Here is a 25,081-nt window from a genome sequence, read left to right as displayed (position 1 = left end):
TCGTAGCCGTATCAGGGTGTATCGGCTGATACAGTATGACTTTCCTATATAGGCAAAAGACGAATTAAAAAACCTTTGAGAAAGAAGGCTTCTAACTCTCTCCAAAAGCCTGCTTTCTATCCCAAACTCACAATATCATCCCTACACATTCTTGGGATGCATGATCGTTAAAAAATACCCAAAAACAACCTCCAAAACTCAATTTTTTTTGAAGTTTTTTTAACTTTTTTCAAAAATTGCAATAATAGGTATTTTTTCAATTTATTTGATAATATGCTGCAATATTTTGTGTTTTTTTATTTTTTTATTTTTGTTTTGATGATTGGAAATGCTTTTATATACATTGATATACTCTCCTTGTATTGAAAATCCTATATTTTTCTGTGCTTTAAATAGATCTATGTAATTTTTTAAGTAAATTCAGAAAAATATAAAATAACAAAAAAAATAATTTTATATTTTTGGTTTAATCTACCCATGAAGGATAATTATGTCATAGATCTATGGATGATCTACGATATCCATAGATTTATTGAAACTATTTGTAAAATATTCTTTTTTTTTTATTTTTGTAATTTTTGGAATAAAAAATATTTATTTTTTTCATTTTTTAGTATGATCTAACATAAAGATTTATTGTGTTGTAGATCTATGGATGATCTACTATATCCATAGATCTACTGAAATTTATTGTGAAATATTTATTTATTTTTAATTTTTTTGTAGTTTTTAGAATAAAAAATATTTATTTTTTTTTCTAATTATTTGTGTGATTAACCATAACTATTTACTATGTTTCAGATCAATGGATGATTTACCATATTCATAGATCTATTTAAATTTCTTGTGAAACATTTATTTTTTAATTTTTTTAACTTTTAGAATAAAAATATTTATTTATTTTTTCTAATTTTTGGTGTGATCTAACCCCAGGATTAAAGTATCGGTATCGGGTATCATATTGGACAACTTGGATACATATACAGCATATACAGATACGGGCATATATCGAAATGCTTGGATACGCTAAGGAAATGCGTACAAATTCAATAATTATATTAATAACTTCAAGTTTAGTGTCAAAATAACTATAAATAATTCATAAATACATAGGAATTGTATAATTTAATGGTATATATGAAGAAATATATTACCATTGATATAAGATGAATAGATATTATACAATTTTATTGATAATGCATCAAATTTTGTTTTTATTAAAATCCAAGGCACAAAACATAAGCAACCATTATATTTGAATTATTATATCAATTATTTTTATTTACTATTTTCAATTTTTAACATCAACAAAAAAATCAACTAAAAATTAATTTGTAAATGTTCAGTAAATAATACTTCTATTTTTGTAAACAATAAATATGTTTATATAAAATGTAAATGAAAATATCAATTAATAATTTATAAAAAAATATAATCTTAAATTAAAATATATCGAATCTATTAAAATTTTGAAGATGCATATCATATGAAAATTCATAAATTTTAATTACTAAAATAATTATTCCATTATTACTATTTTTATTTTTATGATTTTTAAAATAAAAATTAATTTTTATTTTTGTAAACAATATTTTATCTTTGTAAATAATAAATAAATTGTTATTTAATGTAAATTAAATTAATAATTAATAATTAATAAAATAATTATTATAATTTATCAAGTCTACATAAATAATTCTAAGTATTAAAATAGTTATTCTGTTAATAATATTTTTATTTGTATAAATTTATTGAAATTAAAAATCATTTGTATATATGTGGATTTGATAAATTATTTATTTTATTGATTTATAAAATGATAATTTTGAATATTATTATTTTTAATTTGTACTTGGAGTTATTGAATATATTATTTGTTTAGATTAAATGTAAGAATTAATTTTTATAAAAGATAATTTATTTCACTTGTTATCACGAAATAGGAGGTGGCTTGATGGTTAAGATCCTTGCGCTCCTGGACGCTAGGCGACTCGGGTTTCAGGGATTGAATCATGTTAAATCCCTTTTTCTAGTGAAGCACTTTTTTGTTAAACTTGAGTTCGATACGCCTCTGTATCAGTGCGTATCGGCCGATACTGTGCGATACGCACCGATACGGTGGCGTATTGGATCGATACGCACGACTTGTACGACACAGTGCCAGTCATGGCGTATCTCATACCCTCCCCTACCGATACCGATACGATATGCCCTGTATCGGGTGTATCATGTCGATATTTTAATCCTTGATCTAACCATAATATTTACTATGTTGTAAATCTACGGATGATCTATCATATCCATAGAGTTATTTTTTGTTACATATTTATTTATTTATTTATTTTTGTTATAATTTTTGGAATAAAAAACAAAATAATTGTTTGCATAATAAATAAATAATTGTTTAAAAAGTTACAGAAAATGTTTCATTAAATAATTATTAGGGTTATATTTTGTAGTTATAACCTTATTAGAGAATACCCTTGTGTTCCCGTATGTTGATTATGATATTTTTTTTGGGAAATTGTCTAAAACTCACCATGACTTTTCAGCATTTCTCTTAAACTCACCACAACTTTTCAAAACTTCTAAAACTCACCATGTCAGTAAGTTTTTATTTTCCAAAACTCACCTTCCGTTAGTACACCGTTAATGTTTCTTAACAGAGGTGTCCATATCAGCATAAATAACAATTTTTATGACCAAATCACCCTTGAATGGTGAGTTAGAGGAAAAGGGTCTTTTTCATTTTTCAATTTTCTTTTTTTTTTTTACATTTTTCTATTTTCTACAATCTATAAAATTTTCTGTATTTTTTTAATTTATTTGCAATTTCTGTGATTTTCTATAATTTTTGCTGTTTTTTCTACAATTTTTATTTTCTAATTTTGTTTTTCAAATTCTATAGTTTCTATAATTTGAAAATGACTTTTTATTTTGTGTGAAACTTCTATAATTTTTTATATTTTTTTCCAATTTCTGTGTTTTTATGTATTTTATATTTGAAAATATTTTTTGAACTTTTTCCTTTTTTTGTCATATCTAAATATTAAAATATATGTATATATTTTATATTTTTCTATGAAGGTTAAAATGGTAATATATTAATAGCTGTTAGTCTCTTTAACATCAAGTCAGTGACAACGGTGACTTTTAGACATTTTGAAAAATTGTGGTGAGTTTAAGAGAAATGCTGAAAACTCATGGTGAGTTTTTGACAATTTCCTTTTTTTTTCATAAAAATCAGTAAAGCATGTGATTTTTATGCATATATATCTCATTTAGGCCTTCTATTTAATGTTATTTATGTATTTTGTGATTTAGTGGAGGGTCTATAGTGTTTTCATGCTTTTCTATGCGTATTTTAATTTTTCGTTTGTATCCATGTGTATCCAAGGTGTATCTCTGATCTGTCTAAATTTGTCTTTCCGATACACTTAGCTTTTCCAATACTTTGAACCTTGAACAGCAGGGTAGAAAATCAGATTTAATATGGTTTCAGTTCAAAAAACTGAAATGCATATGATACTTGTTTCTTTGTGTTTAAAGAAAAAAATTGCATATATTTCTGTACAAATATATATTGTGATTAGAATAAAAAGAAAAAAAATTCTACTTCTGCTTTTCAATTTTTGTATGTGTATTAAAATACTCTTTTGGGTCCTCACAAAGAGTAAAAGAAATAGCAGAATACTGTTAAAGACTCAAATACACAGTATTGGTTGAACCACTGTTTTCAATTTGTCATTGACCTGTCTGGTTAGAGCAGTGACCCAGTCACAATCCCGGTTCAGATGACTTGATCAATGGCCTGTTGATCCCTCTTACCCTTATGGGGGTTACTGTGTTTTTATACCATTTTTTTTGAATGTTTTATATTGATGAGATTATTGATTGATCCATTGAGCTGGAAGGTTGAACTGCTGACCCGTTAAACAAGAGGGGAAATGGTCCAACCTTCAGGTTGGGTTTTAAAACAAGGATCAAAATATCAATACACCCGATACTCTCAAGTGGGTATCAGTGTGTATTGATATGGCCAGTACCCATTGTTTCTTTTATTTTTTATTTTATAAGCATTATAAGGATGCTTATAAGCCCCCAATATTTTATCGTGTCAGTGTATCCATGCGTTTTGGGGTCCACCAATACAGATATGATACCGGGCATAGCATATTAATATTTTGATCCTTGTTTTAAAACACTGGGTTGAACTTCATTTCTTTCCAAGAAGAGAAAATAAAATACAAATAGTGGCAAAGTATTCTCCTAAAAGGCACAATGAGTGTATGCTCTTCCAGTAAAAACTTGTGTTTTTGAGAGTGACTTCTATTGCCAATTGAATTTGTGGATTGTTATAATTTGTTGAGGAGAGAAATTTGTGTGGGCAGTGATTACTTGGGAAGGGAGAATTAGGATTTTAGGAAATTAGGAAGACATAAAGGCAAAGATATAAAACTTTTGTTGGAGCTGGACATGTTGAGAGAATTAAAATATGTACTTTTCATAGAATAGTTTTTTTCTGAAGGGTGTGTTTCCCATGGTTGATCATTTAGTTGGTTCAACATAGCATTTCTAGTACTAGAGCAAAATGTATAGTGTTTTAGATGAATGGCACTTTGCTGATGATGGTTATGAGTGCAATTGTTAAGCATTCAGGTGGTTTATTATACCTTTTCTGAAGGAAGACTTTTGCACACTTATACAGGGGTTTTAAACTGAGTTTGTTTCAAGGTTCTTTTTTTTTCTTAAAAAAAAATAAATTTTCTTCTTCTTTTTACATGTGATGGATCCTTGGAACTCCTTGTGTTCTGTTTCAGATCAAATTATTTATATCGTCTTGTTGTCTTTTGGCAGTTTGATAAGTTGGCACTTGTGTGGGGGAAACCACGACAGCCTCCTTTAGGACCTGAAGAGGTATGGGTTGTCTATCCTTAGTTCCAGTATGTTTCCATTATTGACACTATCAATTTGTTAGTCATAAAATCATGGATTATAAATCCACCAGGTAATATATGGGATGGTTTTAGCAATTGATCAAAAAAGAGGAAAGTTATTGACACCATCTTAATTCCTGATGTGTGGTGTATGTTGCATATCTGAGGCATGCAAGAGATCAAATTTGTATGCTTAGCATTGCACTTCATATATAAATTGAGTTACTGGTGTCATATTTTTGCTCTGGCCTGGAAATTTCTGCAAACATGGAAGTTCTTAAACTTACCAGTGGGTCCTATGCAGTGGACCACTTTTTTGGATTCTGAAGGAAGAGTTATGGATTCAAAGGCTCTAAAAAAGAGAATATTTTATGGGGGAATTGAGCATGAACTACGGAATGAGGTCTGTATTTGTGTGTCTCTGTTCAGATTCTTTCTCATATGTTTGTTCCCTTTTTGAATTCATGCTAAACTTGACAATTGTTTTGTTGGTTACAGATATGGAAATTTTTGTTGGGGTACCATAAATATGATTCAACATATGCTGAGAGGGAGTATCTTGCTTCAATTAAAAAATCAGAATATGAGACAATAAAGCACCAGTGGCAGGTTCACTATTGTATCTGAAGTATTTTTAATTGTATATTCATTTTATTATGTGCATTAAGTTGGCATCTAGAGCAAATATCAGATTCTGCAAAATAATCAGAAAATCTATCATTATGGATCATAAAAGAAAATAAAAGATGACACCTTTCACTACACTTCACTCTTCTGTTTTGCTCCAAGTATGGCACTGCATAATGCTTGCACACCCTACTTTGTTGGATGTACTCCTACCTTCTTTTCAAGTTTCTTATATGAATGCATCTGTTTGACTTAGTCATGGTAGTTATAACCAAGGAGAGAAATTGATGTCTTGGATAATGGTTTATCCCAGCTTTTCTTTGAAGTGAAGAAAACTAAGCTCACTGCATTCATTTAGAATTGAAGACCAGAATGAACAGCAGTACCTTTGAGATCTTGCTTCCAGATTGAAAATGCTGTAGTATGGATTCCTAGATCAGCCAATAAGATTGTGTATGGTTTACCTAGAGGAAAGACTCAAGGAATCCATTATAGAAGGACAGCTCATCCTGTATAAGTAGAGCTATTATATCCTTCTCTAGTGGTTCATTTAGCTCAGTTCTCAGGTTTTGGTTGTATAATTTTATTAGGGGTTTTTATTGATTTCCCCACTTCATAAAATATGTACAGTTGAGAATGGTGACAGCTGACTGGTGGAGGAATATATCAAAATACGGGGGGAGGGGGAGTACTGTATCATAGGTTGGGGTTTTAGTAAATAAAACCAGAAGACCAATAAAAATTTATGAGGTGGGGCAAACCACAAAATTCCCATTTTATTATTTATAGACTTTCCAAAATGGAAAAACCTTAAATATAGTGAAATTGGGTTGCAAGATAACCAATCTCAGAGTAATAGACAATTTGTCAAGATAAAACTTAGAGTTAAGAATGAAATTCTAATGAAATCAAATTAAATAGAACACTCGAGCAAAGTAAGTGCAACTGATGCATCCCTGAGCTCTGCTACTGTCAGCATATTTGCATTTACAGGTTATCTGGACGGGGCAGCCCCACCTGATTCCCAACCATAGACCCACACGTAGGTCCTAATACAGAATTGTATTTAGGCCTCATATTGTAAACCAATAGGCTAAGGTAAGTTTGTGAGCTTTGAAGGTTGGGAAGAGAATGCTGGTGAGAGCTGAAGTTCTGAAGAGCTGGGAATGAAAAGGAATGAGGGCCAAAAGTCCTTTTTTAGGAGACCAAGTCCCCTATTTATAACCAAGGGTTGCCATGTAAATTTGCATGGCTTCCTGAATATTTTTGAGCGTTGTAAGTTAGGGCTACAGATCCCAGAATTTCCTTGTGTGAGGACACACATCAAGGGGGACCACATACTAGCTTGCATGCACCTCAAAGTGCCTCGGGTAAGGATGCATGTTACAGGCTCTCATTAGCTGATGCCACGTGCATGGGCCATGCAACGGCCCATTTAATTTCCAACAAAACCCACTTCAAAATAAAATAGGAAAGTTTGTTGAATTGGTCAGCACTGTTTTTTATGTTATTTGAAATTCAAGTAGTTGTTATGTTATTTGAAATTCCAAGTAGTGATTCTGCTGATATCTGTAACCTTTTGCCTTGAAGTTTGAGGTATGGTAATGAAAAAAGAATTTTTTTTGGTAAGTTAGATTATTTTTAGTACTATGCAATTAAGAAATTTTGGGATGCCATGAAAGTGACTTTTTTTTTAAGTGACATTGTTAATTTTTTGTGTCCTTACATGGATTCTGTAATCTTGGACACCGGCCATGCATTTTCATTATTTAATCTTTCTATTTATCTCCTGTTGCTGCACAATTTTATTAGAACTTCTGATTTGTAGAGGTTGTTACTATTTTATTTTCATTTTGTTTCATTTCTTTTTCCTCCCTTCTTTGTCGTAGCATTACTCTGTTGCTTAGAAATCAAATCTCCCAATTTTGGATCTTCTACTATAATCTGAAATGAACTGTATCTGGTCACCTCAATTTTTCTATTTTCACTGCCATATGTGATGTAGTTGAATAGTCATTTACTTCATCTTTCTAAATCGATTGCCATCATCATCATCATCTAAGCCTCATCCCAGCTATATGGGGTTGGCTACATGAACCCTGTTTCACCATTCCATTCTGTTTAGTGCCATATCCATTGTTAAATTATGATCTCTTAATTTCTTACTACTTCAAGCCATGTCATGTATCTTGAAAATAAGGCCTATCAACTTTGTCTGACTTGATTCGTTTGTTACATTTAAAAATGTGGTTGAAAATTTTTTGGTTTTATTTTATATATGAGGATTATCATACATTCCAGTTTTTCTTCTTCAGAGCATCTCTCCAGCACAGGCTAAAAGGTTTACAAAGTTCAGGGAGAGGAAAGGCCTTATTGAGAAGGATGTGGTACTGCTGAGTTTAACTGTAACCTTGTTTATAGATCCATATACCTTTTTAACTTGTTCAATAATATTCCAAGGATAAGTCAGGATTAAATTATAAGCTGTTAATTACATGTTTTATTATGTTCCAAGGTAAGAACCGATAGATCTATTTCTTTCTACGATGGAGATGACAATACAAATGTGGCGCTTTTACATGACATACTTCTGACGTACTCATTCTACAACTTTGATCTTGGTTATTGTCAAGTAAGTGCTTGATCATATTGGTAGTGACCAAGTGTTTTAAAGTTACATAATAGATTATTCTGTTAATGACTATAAATTCTCCTGTTTTAGTATAAGCAAATTAGTGCAACAGTGAATGATTGCACAATGTTTAGCTATTGATCCAAATTTGTGTATATTTATGTATGAATGTATATGTGTATATAATATATGCTTTTTTAAGGATAACTAACTCCATTGAAGTTTATATTATTTCTCAAAATTCTGTTTTCTCTAACTTTTCCATTTCTTTTATTCTCCTACCCTCTAATACTGCCTAGTTTCAACTTTCTTGTCCAGATATTGTTACTTGCATTTGGGCATATTTTTTTAATTTTATCAATTGCAATAAAGCGTTGAGCTATTCTCTCAATTATTCTATATATAATCTTGCCATTCAGATTTGGTCATTCAGTTGATTGTGGTTTATTTTTTCCCAATTTTATAGGGTATGAGTGATCTCTTGTCTCCAATATTATATGTAATGAAGGATGAATCTGAGTCATTTTGGTGTTTCGTTGCGCTGATGGAGCGTCTTGGTCCCAATTTTAACCGTGACCAAAATGGAATGCATTCCCAGCTCTTTGCATTATCAAAGGTCTGTGATATGACTAAATCTTTTTGTGCACACCAGGCATCTAATTTTATGCTTGAGAGCTTGTATTACAAACATGTTATGCTCCATCATATTGTTTTTCTTGCACTTTTATTTGGAGTTTCGGACATATGCCATGATTTCTTAGAAATATCATAGTCTTGATTTATCAACTAGGGCTGTCAATGAATAGATGCCAGGTTGGCTTGGCTGATCAGTTTTGTGGCTTGAGAATTAACCTGAGCATTTTTTTTTTTTGAGAAAAGTAACTGAATTCGTTGAAAAAAGAGAGGGTACACAAGGAGGTGTACAAAACAAACAGGGGTCAGACCTCTAAAAATTACACAGGAGGAAGTTTATCACAGTATAATTCCTCTAGAAGAGAACCTAGTTTTTCTAACCCATCTGCAATAGCATTAAATTCCCTTGTAATCCAGAACAGATTTGCATTTGAAGAAGCCAATAAGTCCCTTGCCTCTGCCAGAAAGTGGCTGAGTCTCCATGGTCCAGCCTCCTGCTTTCCTAACCATTTTATGGTGTTTGCTGAGTTGCCTTCAATGGAGAGGTTCTGAATGTCCAGTCTGTTGATTAATCGGATCCCTGTAAGTACAGCCAACTTCTGCCTTGGTAGAATCAGCTATACCAATCGGTCCACTGTACACCAATTGGTAGAATTAACCTGAGCATTAAGCCAAATTGTTATAAAGAACTTAAGCTGAACTATGGTGGTATTGATTCTTCTATCTATTATAATGGCATGTTCATGTAAATATTTTAATTTATTGTTAATTTTCATTTGTTTATCCAAATCGGGGCTATTGGGCCTTGGATTTTGGGTTATATGGTATTGCAAATTTTGAGTCTTTTGGGTGTTAATGGACCCAACATTGCAACTGGACTTGACTGAAGATGAGTTAACTCCATCTTAGACTAAACTCGTAAGTTGTAACCTTTGCTCATCATGAGCCTAAATGGAGCCTGAGTGTAAGTCAAAGTTGATCTAGATATGAGCTGACTAGGATTGGTTTACTTCATATGGTATGTGGTCATAGATCTGGTTTTTGGTCTGTCACTAAACAATATAGCTTTCCTCAGTACCATATTCTAAAAATTTTGACCAAACATCATTAATTTTAAATTCTTGATCTTAAAGTAGGAAATTTAAATAGATATCTTTTGGTAATCCAGGGAAGTATTCTTTATGAAGGTAATTTTATGACTTAAAGTGGCTTTTATGTACAAAATTACTTCCTAATTGTTCAGAATATCCTTAAAAGATAGAATCTTACAAAATCACTTTGGATTTATTATAAATATTATCAGGTAAACTTTTAATTTTGTGGTTCTTGGAGAAATCACATGTTCAACTATGCAAGTATATTAGGCATACAGTGCAATTGGGATGACAACTTTATGCAACCACTATGCGTTATTAGTCTATATTGCTCTGGGAAAACCTATTATTAATTGTTATGTTTGTGCCTTGAATTCTTTGTAGCGACCCGCTTCATGAATCCGCTCCGAAATAATTTGAGAAAAACCCGAAGGCAAAATTTCATAGTGGTTTGTGGTGGAAGCATAGGGCTTGGGCCGCTAGGACTTGATCCATATTCAGCATATAGGTCCGTACCGAATGTGAAGAGTTATGTATATCGGGGGTTTTCTCTCTTGTATACTTCGTCTTTGTCTTGGGAGAGAAGAGTTAGACATTGGGGTGTATTTGGGATTTAGGGTTTTCTGTGAGTGAGGTTGTGAGTGCACAACTCTGTATTTCTTCTCCATTTCTGACTATATAGTGCACAACTCTCTTTATCTCTGCACTTGCTTCTCTTTAGGGTTTTCTGTTAGTGAGGTTGTGAGTGCACAACTCTGTATTTCTTCTCCATTGCTGACTACATAGTGGATTTCTGCTCCTCCTTCGCCCGTGGGCGTAGGCTATAAGCCGAACCACGTAAATCTGTGTGTTCTCTGTACTTCTCTTTATCTCTGTTTTACTTTTATTTTAGGTGCCATTCGAATATGCTTTTCTTGGGTTTTTCGTAACATTAATTTATTTTTGATGGATAACAGATGACTTTTATTGAAATAATAAAAGAATTAGGTTTATATATGCTGATAAAAAAAGAATTAGGTTTATATGCTGGCCACTGCCACCTAAGCCACAGCACCTATTGTTAAATTAATAAGCACTAGATTAGTTGGTGCAATGATCCAATTGCTAATTTGCACTTAGGAAGTCATACCGGATTAGGATTCTTGGCATCTTTGATTTGTGTTTCCAGAAATGCTTTCTTTTTTAACGTGTACTGTGTCATTTATCCAAACAACCCCTCCAATATCTAGGTGCAATTACAGAATTTGTTTAGTTAGACTGCAGTTTCATGACTCTTCTGTCAAGGATATTTCTGGATTTAAGTGCGCCATAATTGATCCTATGAAATAGTTATACATGCTTTCATGTGTGTGTGTCTGTGTGTGCTTTTCCTACATGAGTGTTCATTGGTCTAGTCAGCTATATCTACATTTTCCTCAGGAATATGTGCTTTTTATTAATGTTATAGCATTGTTTGACTATTGCAGCTGGTGGAGTTGCTAGACAGTCCATTGCACAATTATTTCAAGCAAAAGGATTGCTTGAACTACTTCTTTTGTTTTCGCTGGGTTCTTATACAATTCAAGAGGCAAGTGAAACTATTAAGAAATGCGCCAATTGGATTTACTTGTTGATTACTTTTTATTGCTGTGATACGAGTTTTTGTTACATGAAAAACATAGTGCTTCTATGTATCCATTGCATAAAATCCCTAGTAACCTTCTTTCTTATCAAATGTGTTCATAATTTGAGCCTTTGTCTGATCCCTATGTACTTGTGACATGAAGGACAAGTCTTCACTACTGCCTCAATTTCATGGTGAAGGTCTTATATAATTGTAAAATTGCAAATGGAAAACATGTAAATTTTTTTGTTCTATCAAGCAAGGTTATAAAATTCAAATCTGTTACCGTGGGCATTTTCCACCTCTGTTTAGCTTGAATCATTAAAATGGAGGCGTGTGGATATTATATAGGTCTCTGCTAAGGAACTTGAGCTTTGTTATAGCTTACAGGGTGATAGTATTTCTGCTCTTGAAGAATGTGTAAAAGTTAATTGTTGCATCAATAATGCCTGATTTTCTAATTCAGTTTGATCTATGTTATTTTCAATTGTCTTTTCTTTTCTTGTGAAAAGCGAAATAGTAAATTGTGTGAACCCAAAGTATTAGTTTGATTTTACTCTGATACTTGCTACATATTTTACAGGGAATTTGAATACGAGAAAATAATGCTCTTGTGGGAGGTACTTTGGACACATTATTTATCTGAACATCTTCACCTGTACGTATGTGTTGCAATCCTGAAGAGATACCGCAAGAAGATAATGGGAGACCAGATGGACTTTGACACGGTCTTGAAGTTCATTAATGAGCTAAGTGGCCATATTGATCTTGATGCAACTCTCAAGGATGCAGAGGCTCTGTGCATGTGTGCAGGCGAGAACGGTGAAGCTTGCATTCCACCTGGGACCCCGCCATCCTTGCCCATTGAAGACACTGGTTCACTGTACCCTCAACAAGATGATGACTAAAAAAATACCTGTTCTTTGGAAGGTCGCTCTGTGTAGTATCCTGAAAGAATATACGCCCAGATTCTAATTGATCACTTGTAAAATGAACTCTTGTGTTCAACTTCATACATTTCTATATTTCTATTGTAATTGAAAAAAAGTTCCTGTTCTTTGGGTACTTGGAGTTTATCATGTAATATAATGTAATTTTCATTTGTTTTTTTGAAATTGTCACATTAGCAAAAAACATAAGAAGACATTCTTGAACTGTACTTTCGTTTTGAGAAGGAAGAACAAATCGGTTTGCCATCAAAATAATGATTTTAAAAACAAAAACGAATTTTGTAGTACAGATGTTTATATGATTTATGGAACATGATATTAAACAAGTTGATGAAAAGATGTTCTTTAAATAAAAAGCTAAACATATTTTTGGTTTTGGTTTTGGAAACGAAAAATACATATACAATCAAGAACATGGTATATGTGCTTTTGTTTTGAGAATCAATTTGTTTTGAAATCATATGGTTTTGATTTATTTGGAACTCACAAGAAAAACAATTCACAATGGAGAAAACCCTCTAAGTGTTTTTCTCAATCTCGCTTCCTTCTCTTGGTGTGCAGATTAGATACGCTTAATCAAATGCTTAAAACTATCATTCTTTGTGGTTGTTTTTGTGAAATGTAGTATAAGTTCAGATCCTCATAGGCCCACTCTCCGGATCATTCGAACAGATACACCAACAAACTTTAGGGGACGTAGGAGCCGTTTGACAAGGGACGAAGTGGGTAGACTTGACTTATCCACTTGTCTTCTAGTGGATAACAATATAGTAATCAACCTAACTCAGCTTCATCCATTAAGGAGTTCGCAACCTACTTAGGCTGTATTTGACACTCGACTTATCTCCTTTTTGCTGTTAAATTGCCCCTATAAACACTATAAACACTGAGTTTTTAACAGCAAAAAAGGAGATAAGTCTTTAAAATAAGGAATGCCAAATGCAGCCTTAATAACTGATTTAGCAATTTAACAATGAAGTCATTGAATTCAGCCACAATTCGATGTGCCTCAAGGGTGAAACATATGCTCAAATGCTCAATGGTTCAGGTTGAGGAAACTCTTGTGCACATGTCATGTTATGCTGCAGATTTCCTGTATCAGTCGCCCAGTGAAAAAAGCTTGGAATTAGGATTTCAAAGTAATTGATCTACAATTTGCAAGCGTAAATCACAAGACAAAACTTCACCCCATTCTCGATAGTAGACTACTAGATTCGGTATTTCTCAGAAAGAATAGAAGTTCTAATTCTCACCGGCATCTCTACACTCTACCTGTTGGATCTCCGAAAGTACACAGTTCAAGTGTTCTTTAAAATAATTCAGGCTTTTGAAATCCTTCAGTGGTTGGAGTCAGACAACAGAATGAATCAACCCATATTTGGTCATGGCTTTAGGTAGATACGTACGGTTCTATACGTACCATAGAGCTGTATCATGAGATATAGATGTGCCAGTGCCATTAGTTCTCCTGCCAATGGGAGCTGATGAAAGTGAAGTAATGCCATGAAGAAGCAGCTCCGATTCATGGTTGTACATATGCATGTGGCTCTATGTTGATATTTCTGTATTTTCACTGAATAGAGAGATACGGATCTTTTATTCACAGATTATTGATCAGACTTCCATTGCAACTGAATTAAAGTACGTACTAACACAGAATAATTATAGTTTAACAGTAAGTGCAAACCTGAACAGAGGGGACAATGAAGTGACTGTTACATATAAGTAGAAGATTATGAGTCACCTCCCTGAACAAACTGACTACAGTAGGACTGGATAGAATTCCTCAGGAAAATAGAACTGAGATTCAAACAAAATGTTGGGTTCTAGTTGCAGCAGAAAATCGTCCTCGTAAACTGTCTCCTGGCCGGCAGAGAGCTGAGATTCTACGTCGTTGTCGGCACTTCTGTTGACGCCATTGGAGGAGGAGGTAGTTGCCTTGTCGCCACCTTGATCGTCTAGTTTCATGGTGGAGCTGTTAGGACTTGAGCTGCAAATGGGTTGAGAATTGGTTGAATGAGAGAGCTTCCTCCTCTTTGAGTCGGAGACCACTTTTTTGCATTGAGGATACTTTTTAATCAGATGGGTGTTCCAGTAATTCTTTACTTCATTATCAGTTCGACCAGGGAGCCTACCTGCAATCAACGACCACCTTCACCCCCCCAAAAAACAGATTATTTCTTCAACTCATAAGAGCTACTATAGATTGGATGAATGTACTCCTGTTTAGAAATTCCAGTCCAACTGACTAGAACTTCATCACCCGCCGAAGAGAAACATTAGAAAAATTAAGCAACTGACCGGTTGCCAAGAAGATTATGCATTCTAATGATAAGGTCTTCTTCTTCCTCTGTCATCCCTCCACGTTTAATGTTTGGCCGGAGATAGTTTTTCCATCTCAGTCTGCAGCTCTTTCCTCCTCTCATCAAGCCTGTCCAAAGAGAGAGTAAGAGGAAAATTGGGACAGTTGATTAGTAGCTACTCATATAAAAAAAAAAAAAGAAAAAACATTCCTGCACATCAATAGAACAGAGGGAGCATCACCTGATCTCTTGGAAACAGTTGCCCACTTTCCCTCTCCATGAGTTTCTATGTATTTCTTAAGAAGTCTGTCTTCTTCTGGATTCCATGGACCTTTCTTAAGCACTTGCTTGGTTCCTTCTCGTTCCATCTCTCTCTCTCTCTCTAAAGGAGTGAATATACTTTGTATGACAACATAGGAAATGGGATGCTTTAAATAGAAGAAGTGAAGATGGCTTTCCTTCCAAGAGCTCTTTACTCGTGCATGGAATTCCCTATTAGCAATGTTCAATGATTGAAGCAAGGGTCCTACACTGCTTTCAGCCTTTCACTTTAGCTTTTCTCTTGCCCTTTGAAAGCAAATCTGTGTTCTCTTCAAACGTGGGGACTGAAAGATTTTACACTTCATGATCATGGGCACTATCATAGTTTGATGTGAGAGATTATGTTCATGTATACAAAGTGAAGGAGCCATTCATGGTGAACAGTGATAAAATTCACACTCCTTTAGGGAAGTCGAGTCCACAGTTTTTATGGATAGGATCTAACCTTGGATGGCCTTCCTTATTGAACTATTGAGGATAGCCATCCGATCTTCCAATCCATATAGGTTATCTGATCATCATGGTGCACCCCATGATCTGGGAGGTATATTATCAACCTTAAAATAGTTGGTATATCAATACCCAACTCCTAATACCCTTGATTTTATTTATTTACTTATTTGTTTTTGTAGCCTTGTTGTTGGAGTGTAGCTCTTTATGGGTCCCATGCATGGATGTGGTCCATGACACTAAGATTCCTTGTCAAATATCATAGGAAATGGTTCCGTATAATGATCTGATTCCTCTAATTTTATTCCTCTTTCTTTATGCATCATAAATCTAAAGTTAATGGCGTCCTCAGTGGAAGCAAAGGGACAAATGACAAAGAGAAGTGTCAGCAGAGCTAAGCAGCTAGCATCCTAGCTAGCTACTCTATCCTCTCAGTTCATTCATTCTTAATCTCTACTCACTTGAATTCAGAGACCCCATCCCAGTCTTCTTTAAATATTTAAAATAAAAACCACCAACAATAAATAACAAAGCTACCTCCCCACTTTCTTGTTGATGCTTGACTCATATCTGTCAACTTTTTTGATTTTTTTTCCACCAAGTATACTTGATTTAAAGAAGATTAAAACCATTGAGTGAGGATATTCTCAACATATAATAATTATAATTCTAAAGAAATCACTCACAAACCCATAATTCTTTTTTCAAGCATGCAAGGGAAAGCCAACGTAGATAGGCCAAATATTGTTTATGTTCGATCTGCTACAGCTCTATAATCCCACAGTGGAGTACCTCTTGAAAGGTTAAATGGATACAAAAACCTGAAATTGTGTGAGGAAGGATATTCTCAACATATAATTAAAATTCTAAAGAAATGGGTCACAAACACATAAGATTTTTCTTTTCAAGCATTCAAGGGGAGAGCGCAACGTAGATAGCTAGGCCAAAGGTTTGTCTAGTCTGTTACAGCTCTATAATCTCACTGTGGAGTGTGGACTAGCTCTAGAAAGGTTAAATGGAACAAAAGCCTGAGGCTTTCTTTTGTTATGACTCATATCAGCTGAAACTTGTCACGTGCTTGGAAAATGATATTTCCCATGCATGACCCATCCCCTAACAAATTAATTTAGTAAAGCCCAAAGTTCTTTGTGATATGGCAAACATGTGGGTCTCTTCTAGGTTTTCCACAAAAGCTGACCACCCCTGTTCTCTAACAGAGTTAATTAAATGTCCAAATGTAATCTGTTTGGGTATGGCCCAAGCTTTCAAGCCTGAAGCCTGCCTATAGCTAGAGCATAGAAGATGGGTTGTATGCAATGTTAGTCTAATATTATTTATCCTTACCATCCTTCTAACAAATTCAAACCTTCCATCCATAGGGTACCCCCTAGTGATCAATTTCATTCTCATACGAGCTCACTATGTCCCTCAAAAATGTGTTCATCAGCTCCTTGATAAAATAAAAGTTAGAAGCTGACCTAAAAGGGTACCTAAAATTTTAGGTATTAATTAAGATAGCATATGTATTGACAGACTAATGAAATGGATTGTAACAATAGCCTTACTTTAGGTTCAAAGGATGCAATAGTTTATACAACAATGAACAGTGTGTAAGTTGGATATCCTTATTGGTTTAATTACATGGTGCAATGCGCAGAAAATGGGTCCATTTGTTGATGATGAGCCCCAGATAACAGACATGAAAAGTTTAGAATGGAAGAAAGCTTCTCGTATGGCTTGTTAATTACTACTAGGGGTTATTGTTGTTGTTAGACGAATCATGTCTCACGTGTAGGTGGGCCGATAGTTGCAAACCTAGAATCAAACTTTTCTAGGGCCAAAAAGTTCGGGTTTGATGATCCGAACCGCTCGTCCATGGTGTTCTTTTGAACCATAAAAAATGACTGAGAAACCCTTTTTGAGATTGAGCCTCTCAGCCTCACAAGTCACAACAACTTACTAGGCGGTGGAAGTTTCCTGGGTCTTTCACTAAACCCACTCTCATCATTACAAAACAGTTATCGGGTCGGGCAACATAGCATTTGAACCAAAAAGCAGATACACCTTTAAGAAGTTATGATGGGTATCTGCCATTGCCGTTCATGAATGTAATAAGAAATCTTCTCCATTATTCTTATTATTTGCTACATTGGAAAGCTCTGCAACAACCCATGTTTCTCTTTCATGTTTTTAGCATCAAAAGCAAAAATCAAAACTTTGGAACTTGCAGAGAAGATGACAAAAGTTTCATGGACCCTTTCAAGTATAGCCAAGAGCTGTATCACGAGAGTACATGGATGGAGAAGAATACTGAGTGGGATTTGCTTGGGTTCAGTCTTCCAATATTGGTTTGAACAGCTCTGAGCTTTGAAGCTCTAAGAATGGCCAAAGCTGCAAAAGAAGCTTTTCTTTGTACATATGGTCTGTCTGAGACATGGAATGTGATGTTACACATTCACAAACTCTCAGTCCTGGTGCAAATCTGTCTGGAAAAGCTATGGCTTTTAAGCTGGCATAATTTAGGCTTTGGGTAGTGATTCTTTCACTTTCCAAGCATTCAATTCAAGTAATATATTCCACTTTCTGAAAGCCCTACGAATCTTCCCTAAAGTAATAGAGTGACCCCCTGCCTCCTCTCTCCATCATTCCTGCACCAAAGCCCCATGTGACACGCAAAACATGGTGTGAGGCTGTGAGCTGTGAAGTGGTTCAGAGGATCAATACTATTCCATACTGTAGTGATTGTCTAGTGTCACAACAAGCTTACCTTTGATGTACATTAAAGCCTTATATGTAATGGAGGCATGGAGCCACACTGCTGCTCAATTGGGAATTTGGATAGACATGGTTCATCTTTTGGCTCCTTTCCTCTTTTTAGCTTTTCCTTTCTCCCACTGAGTGACTTGGCTGTTTTCTACAGGAAAGCTAATAGGGCAGCAGCCTGGCCCTGGCCCTGGCCCTTGCCCTGCCAATCCAAATCAGTTTGTGATTTGGGTTTGCTAAGGGTGGACATAATCATATCTCCACCTTCCATTTTATAGGGCAGATTTGAGCCTAAAAGCATTTTTCACATATAGAAAGAAGTCTTTTCATTTTATATTTCTGAGTTAAAATGTTAAAGCTTTTGGCAGCTAGTTTCTCATGGGCAAAGCTCCAATATAATGTGGGGTTAGGACTACAGGTTCTAGATTGTAACCCATGTTTCAAAGTTTCCAACAGACTTTAATTGCTAATATGGCTCCATTTGTTTGCAATGCAAATAGATGGTGTAAATGCATGGGAGTGCAAATGGGATGAGTATTGTAAATTCCGATTCACTTTTGTTTTAAGTTTACTTTGTTTTGTTTGTTTGCAGGAGTAAAATGGGAAGGAGAATGATATGGTCCCCATTTTATATAAAAGAGAATGAAGGCAGAAGAAGTTTTTTTCTTTTTGTCTAGGAATAAAAAAAAAAAAAAGTAAAATGATGCAATCCCCACTTTATATGAGAGAGAATTAAGGTAGGAGAATGGTGAGAATCAATTTTTAAGATGCAAAATTTACAAAATGAGTGCAAATGAGACAATATATATGTGTGTGTGCATATGTGGTAGTAGCATGTACCAAAAGAAAGTATTGATTAATTGATTCATTTGTATTTGCTCTAGTCCACTTGGCAGTGAATCATGAGGAAGGCCCATTCCACCTCAGCTGCATGCCCATTGTCACATTACTTGCTCAAATCTTTACCAGTTGGCAGTGAATCATGAGGAGGGGCCTATGCCACCTCAGCTGCATGCCCATTGTCCCATTACTTGCTCACATCTTTTTAAGTACTCTTCTCTCCTATGGTGGAGTCTAGTGCTTATCAAGGTCTCTAGGGCCCAAAAATCAGCCTTCAACCCTTTTTTGGATAAGAGAATCAAGGAGAGGCTATCGATATGTCCAAGTCCAATACCCAAAGTTGGGTATCGGTGTTTATCAATATGATTTATATTTACCTGTTATTATTATTTTTTTTATTTTATAATTATTAATGGGTTAGAGAAAAAACGTGAAACATTTTAAATATTTTAATTTTTTTTATAATTATTATGGTTTTTGGCTTGGGAATCGTTCAGGCAATCGGTTCCGTTTTACTCCAAACCTGGTATTTGGCCAAAAACCATTAAAAAAGTCAACATCCCATTGACCCTGGTGGTCAAATTATCAACCCGTCGACCCATTCAACGATTTTTGATCATTTTTTATTTTTAATTATTTTTTTATATTTTTTTAATTTTTTTATCAGAATTAATTATTTGTTCGAACTGGATAATCAAACTGCCAACCCAAAAAACGGTGGCCAAAACGATTCCATTTCTGAGTAGTTCTTTTAAAACGTTGATCACGTGCATTATATATACATATCTAAATACACTAATACTCATAAACTTGATATCTATATTTTAGTCTTGGAGTCAACAACCTGTCTTAAAAGAGAGATTGCTTAGATGTTCAAACCAAACAAACTAAGAGCAAACCCTACTTTGGTGAACCTGTGGCTCCATATACATCTGTGCATGCATTATTGCTATAAACTAACTGGCCAGTTTATGATTCTCACATTTCTTATTTTTCCAAGGAAGTGATAGGGGCACATCCAGGGACCAGGGCACACTCAAATATCATCAAATATCATAAGACAATACAATACAAAGTTACATGTTTGAAAATTGAAAAAACAAGACCCCTGTTTTCTGTTCAAACAGTGGTTTCTTTAATCTTAGATGTACCCTTTATAAAAAAAAAAAAAAAAAATGAGATGTGCCCTAATCAGCATCCTTTTGATCAGCTTCATTGGGCAATTTTTCTATATATAAAACTATTTTCAAGATGGCCAGAGCTCATAAATACAAAGTAAAAAGAAGATCTACTCAAATGATGGTTATAAGGATCGGATCACCCTACTTTTTATAATTAATCCGAGAGTTCTTCTTTACTAGGTTCAGTAATTACACTGTTTAAATTGAGAAAGACTATTACCCAGGATTTCTTTATTCTTTTCTCCTTTTTTCATTCCAAGGAAAGATTGCCTTATGTCTGGTACTGTGATAATATATATTTTATTTGTATTTGGGGTGTTATGTATGTATATACTAAGGCTGTGTTTGGTTGCAATGCAAATAAATTTGATAATGCAAATGATTTGAGTGTAAATTCTGACTTATTTTTGTTTCAAATTTTAGCTTATTTTGTTTGATTGTAAAATAAATAAAATAAATTAAAACATAAAAAAAAATTAAATAAAACTCAAAACAAAATTAACTAAAAATTTACATTTTTTTTTCATTTACACTCCTATACATTTGTACTGGTGCAAATAAAAGTGCACCGCAACCACAGACAGCCTAAAGTATTGTGGATGCCATGATTATCACATCTTTAGATGGATTCAAACCATCGTTGAAACACTCTATTCTCTGAATCAGAGTACTTTTCTTCGCAGAGATAATCAAATTTATGGAAGTAGAATCCATCTTCGGTTTCTCTAACTGTTTATTGATCATTGAATTTGGTGAGGGTTTGACTTTAACAGGGATGTATAAACTAGTTTTTGTGTGATGGTACAATTGAAGAGTTTTATATTCTCTTTTCATTGATGCCCAAATGGTACTGTCATTGAATTTTGAATGGGTAAGACTGAAGATTTGCATTCAATAAGTAACTTGTGCGCTATTGTCTCAGATGATTATGATTAGATGCACACGCCATTCTTGGACATTGAGAAAGGTAAATCAAGTGAGGAAGAGTAGATGATCCAGAAAATTTTCCTGTTGCAAAGTCGGGCTTTTCTGAAATCCTTTCTTCATTTCTAGTTTTGTGGGAAAGTTTTCAGTCTATAAGATTTTGCCACCTACGCACTTCAAATTGATAAGATCTCACCTTTTGGTTCTAGCTTTAGCCTTAAGGAGTTAAGGTTGATTTTTTTTTTTTTCCTGAGGGTTATTTTGGTTGCATTCAAATGGAGGAAAATGATTGGTTTTGCACTTTTCATTGAAAATGTTATTTTGCAAAGTTTTAAAAACTGATCCAGGATTAGAATTATTTTGGCCATTGGTTTCTAAGTCAACAGTTCGACTATCTAGTTCAAATAGATTGTCACTCTAACTTAAAAATAAAATATTAAAAAAACAATTAAAATAAAATGGTCAAAACCATTGAATGGGTTGAACGAATTAATGGTTTGATTGCCCGGATCAATCAATCACTAACCAAATCAATGATTTTTGGCCAAAAACTGGCTTAAGGATGAAACAGAACCGGATGTGAATGTTTCCCAAGCTAAACGGTTATTTTGTGGCTGAAAAACAAACGTGTAAAAAGGAACAAAAATACAAGAAAAAAAGAAACAGTAGCAACAAAGGAAAATAACATTCCTTCTAAACTTTTATAAACCAAGAGGTTTAATCCTCTCCATTAAAATCAGGCATTTTTCAGGAATATGGTACATGAACTGATCATGAAGCAAGAAACTTGAATTAATGATAAAATGACACGTAGTTTAATCTTTAACGTTGTTAAAGTGATGAGATGGGAGTGTGGAAAAGGAAGAAAAGCACCGTCTTCTTCAAAAATCAATCCACAAGAAGAAGATAAAACTCAAAGAAATTGTATTAAATTCACTGGATTTTATCTTGTACAATGCCCTTATAAGCAATTCACAACTTTCCTAAAATAGCAAAATTACTAAAAATAGTAAAAATTAATAATCTGACTCAAATTTGCCAAAACATCATATCTTAAATTCTTAATGAAATAAAGCTTGTTAGACAAATTTGGACTCAAAAGTTAAAATATGTTAAAATGACCAAAATACTATAAAAATGAAAGTTTTTAGAAAAACACCGTTTGGAGTCCAAACAATGGACCCGTGTTTTCAAACCACCGTTGATTTAGACGGTCTGATCGTTTGTCTTAAGAGCCGTTCAAGCAATTGGTTCCATTTCACCCTTAATTTGGCCCTTAACCAAAACCCATTGATTTGATTAGTGATCCGTTGATTCAAACAGTCAAACCGTTAACCTGTTCAACGGTTTAGACTTTTTTATTTTAATTATTTTTTAATTCTTTAAATTGAAATGGGCCATCTGTTTGAATTAGATGGTCAAACCATTGACCTAAAAACCAGTGGCCACAATGGTTTCAATTCTGAGTTAATTTTTAAAACCTTGCAATGGAGTATAGGCCTTAAAATGCAAATGAATCCAAAAGGATTGATTTATCATAACATAATACTTATTAAGATAATCCTTTTGATATATTATATATTGAAAATGGTCACACAAGTCAAAAGTTATGGTTGTTTGCACTTGTTTGGGCCTCTTTTCTTCCTTACTTTGAGATCATGGGTCTCCATAACCTTTCATCAGCTTGTTCTACATCATAAAGCCTTTAATGTTAAAATACACCATATAAAGCATGATAGTACATAAAATATAAACAATAAAAAATAAATAGACCATGTGTAACATCTTGATTTAACATGCAACAAATATTCAAATACACCGTAGTTGGATTTTATAACTATTTAGATTTATTTTTCATGTTAACCAAACATCAGGAAAACCAAGAAACAGTTTGTTACCAACAAAATCGTTATTTCCCTTCATCCTACGCTCTAGTAGGATGGCACTGACCATTAAATAACGTAATAAGGTTTTTGAGTTGCAATATAGGGTTTAATCATCTCCATTAATATAGTTGCATTTTCAATACATAAAAAAATGGCTTTTTGCCTATGATTTTTTAAGAAAGACAAAGCTAAAAGCTTAAAGCATGAACAATTTAAAAAGGTTAATTGACTTTTCACTTTTCTTGAAAGCCAAAGTATGACAATATAGGCCTTGTGTCTTTTCACGTGAGCTATTGACTTTTTAGAAGTTTGATAGCCTGTATTTTGGTCTTTTTCCATTTGGTTGGGAAAAGATCTAGCCTCTGAAAGCCGCAGCCCCGAGAAGATGTGGGAATTTCATTTTGAGTTATTTTTGGAGAGTTTTAAATGGAGTTTTTTACATTTTTTTTAACTCGTCTTCATGTGGAAAGATGTGCGGACAGACGCACTTTAACCAAACGGTTTTCAAGCTGCTAAAATCTTGATGCAAAAGCTTATATCGTCTTTTGACTGTTAGAACTTCTAGAAGATTTTTCAAAAAAAACTTGCCAAATGGCCCTATACTAAGTTTGTTTTCTTATTTAAGGTCTTATATTTTGATTGGGAGTCCATAAACCAACTTATATGATGTCAATTAGAAGAACCCTGAATAGTGAAAAAGGAAATTTTCATAAGAGATAGTTGCATGCACTATTGAAATAAATAAGATCCAATGGGGTGGAATTCACCTCTTTCTCCTGTTCTTATTGGTTTTACTTTTCAAAATTTATTTTTGTTAAGTGGGAAATGGGGTGATGGGTCATAAGAGAGAAAATCACAAAAAAAAATATTGATCATCAATTTATATATATTTGATGCAACCATTGGGTTGCTCCATTGTAAGAGAAGTAGAAGCAATATGTTAATATATCTTTTTAAGGACTATACAACGGGGTAGTCCATCCCCCAACCCAGGTGTAGGCGGGATTCAATCCCAACTCTCCGTTATGACTAGCAAGAGACCTTATCAACCAACTGGTTGGCATATTGTAAGCTGGGTTTGACTATCACACCAAAAAAACATTATATCCAAACAAAACTTGTAACCAATCAACCAATATTATAGACATGTTAACCAATCAGATGGTATTTATCAAAATTCACTTGTGGGCTTTGATTGGTCAAAACTCTTTTGATACTATATCTTTCCTCCATCATAGATTTTTCCTACTTATTTATTTGTTATATTAACTATTACTTCTTTAATAAAAAAAGCCATTACTCAATGTTGATCCCAATTATCTGGGGTTTTAGGGAGGGGTGGACTGGATCTCTTAGACTCAAAGCTGCATTCTGACACTTGACAACTCAAGATTACTAATTTGTTTGTTTTTCTAAAAATAGACAGTTGGGTATTAAATCTTGGTAAGGAATCACCAAAAATAATGGCTTAAAGGCCACAATTGCTTAACAATGGTCATTACTGAATAGTTAACTGCATTATATTTCATATATTTTTGGAAGGCATGAAATATATATATATATATATTGCACTCAAATTAGAAAAACAAATGCTCACCACTTGAGAGAAAATTAGATTTGCTGCCAATATCCCTGGCTAACAACACCTTCCGGCAAGAGCATGATATTTCAGGAGAGGAAATTGTATTTTCTGATAAGACACAACATTTTCTAGTGAGAATATTGCTTTTTTTTTCTGTAATATCCCTGTTTCAAACAAAGGGAATAATAGAGGTGCTGTTCTATCAATATCATCTTACTCACCAGATTCTACTCATTCCCAGGAAGAATTGTATTTTACTTCAAAACAAATGGAACCTAAAGCTTTGATGCGTCAATTCTTTAGTGCCTTTTGGTGTAAGTACAATCCTTACATCACATGCATCTTTACTATTACA

General features: G+C 33.8%; 2 protein-coding genes across 6 annotated transcripts in view; one reads left to right on the top strand and one right to left on the bottom strand.

Annotated features, from left to right (window-relative positions):
• LOC104586119 (RabGAP/TBC domain-containing protein) overlaps positions 1-12,685 on the top strand; it is a 29,625-nt gene extending 16,940 nt beyond the window's left edge. For all 4 annotated transcript variants that reach the window (XM_010243254.3, XM_010243253.3, XM_010243252.3 and 1 more), the window contains 8 exons: positions 4,858-4,917; positions 5,242-5,340; positions 5,436-5,546; positions 7,880-7,951; positions 8,080-8,196; positions 8,663-8,812; positions 11,390-11,490; positions 12,110-12,685. In XM_010243254.3, the coding sequence (XP_010241556.1) occupies positions 4,858-4,917; positions 5,242-5,340; positions 5,436-5,546; positions 7,880-7,951; positions 8,080-8,196; positions 8,663-8,812; positions 11,390-11,490; positions 12,110-12,434 (1,035 nt within the window). In that variant the 3' untranslated portion in view covers positions 12,435-12,685. The remainder of the gene's footprint in view (positions 1-4,857; positions 4,918-5,241; positions 5,341-5,435; positions 5,547-7,879; positions 7,952-8,079; positions 8,197-8,662; positions 8,813-11,389; positions 11,491-12,109) is intronic.
• Positions 12,686-13,913: 1,228 nt separating this feature from the next.
• Positions 13,914-15,199, bottom strand: LOC104586118 (transcription factor MYB114-like). 2 transcript variants are annotated; one of them, XR_733406.3, is made up of 4 exons: positions 15,021-15,197; positions 14,778-14,907; positions 14,164-14,628; positions 13,914-14,049 (listed from the first exon to the last, which is right to left on the bottom strand). XR_733406.3 is itself a non-coding variant. In XM_010243251.3 (3 exons), exons 1-3 carry the CDS (start codon positions 15,145-15,147, stop codon positions 14,238-14,240), a joined length of 648 nt encoding a protein of 215 aa, XP_010241553.1. In that variant the 5' UTR covers positions 15,148-15,199; the 3' UTR covers positions 14,044-14,237. The 2 variants fall into 2 exon arrangements, 1 of the variants encoding a protein (XP_010241553.1); XM_010243251.3 differs by having other exon boundaries at positions 14,044-14,628; positions 15,021-15,199.
• Positions 15,200-25,081: the final 9,882 nt, after the last annotated feature.

The sequence above is a fragment of the Nelumbo nucifera genome, chromosome 2 (assembly GCF_055504915.1).
Source record: "Nelumbo nucifera cultivar China Antique chromosome 2, China Antique-T2T, whole genome shotgun sequence".
Taxonomy (NCBI): domain Eukaryota; kingdom Viridiplantae; phylum Streptophyta; class Magnoliopsida; order Proteales; family Nelumbonaceae; genus Nelumbo; species Nelumbo nucifera.
The sequence above is the reverse complement of the archived record's forward strand: the minus strand, read 5'-3'. Positions and strand labels throughout refer to the sequence as shown.

What these genes read in the sequence shown, in the direction of transcription:
- LOC104586118 (XM_010243251.3), bottom strand. Translation starts at nt 15,147, where the DNA reads ATGGAACGAGAAGGAACCAAGCAAGTGCTTAAGAAAGGTCCATGGAAT. An exon ending in AACTGTTTCCAAGAGATCAG is followed by an intron (nt 14,908 to 15,020) that starts GTGATGCTCCCT and finishes CTCTTTGGACAG; the next exon opens with GCTTGATGAGAGGAGGAAAG. An exon ending in CATAATCTTCTTGGCAACCG is followed by an intron (nt 14,629 to 14,777) that starts GTCAGTTGCTTA and finishes GGGGGGGTGAAG; the next exon opens with GTGGTCGTTGATTGCAGGTA.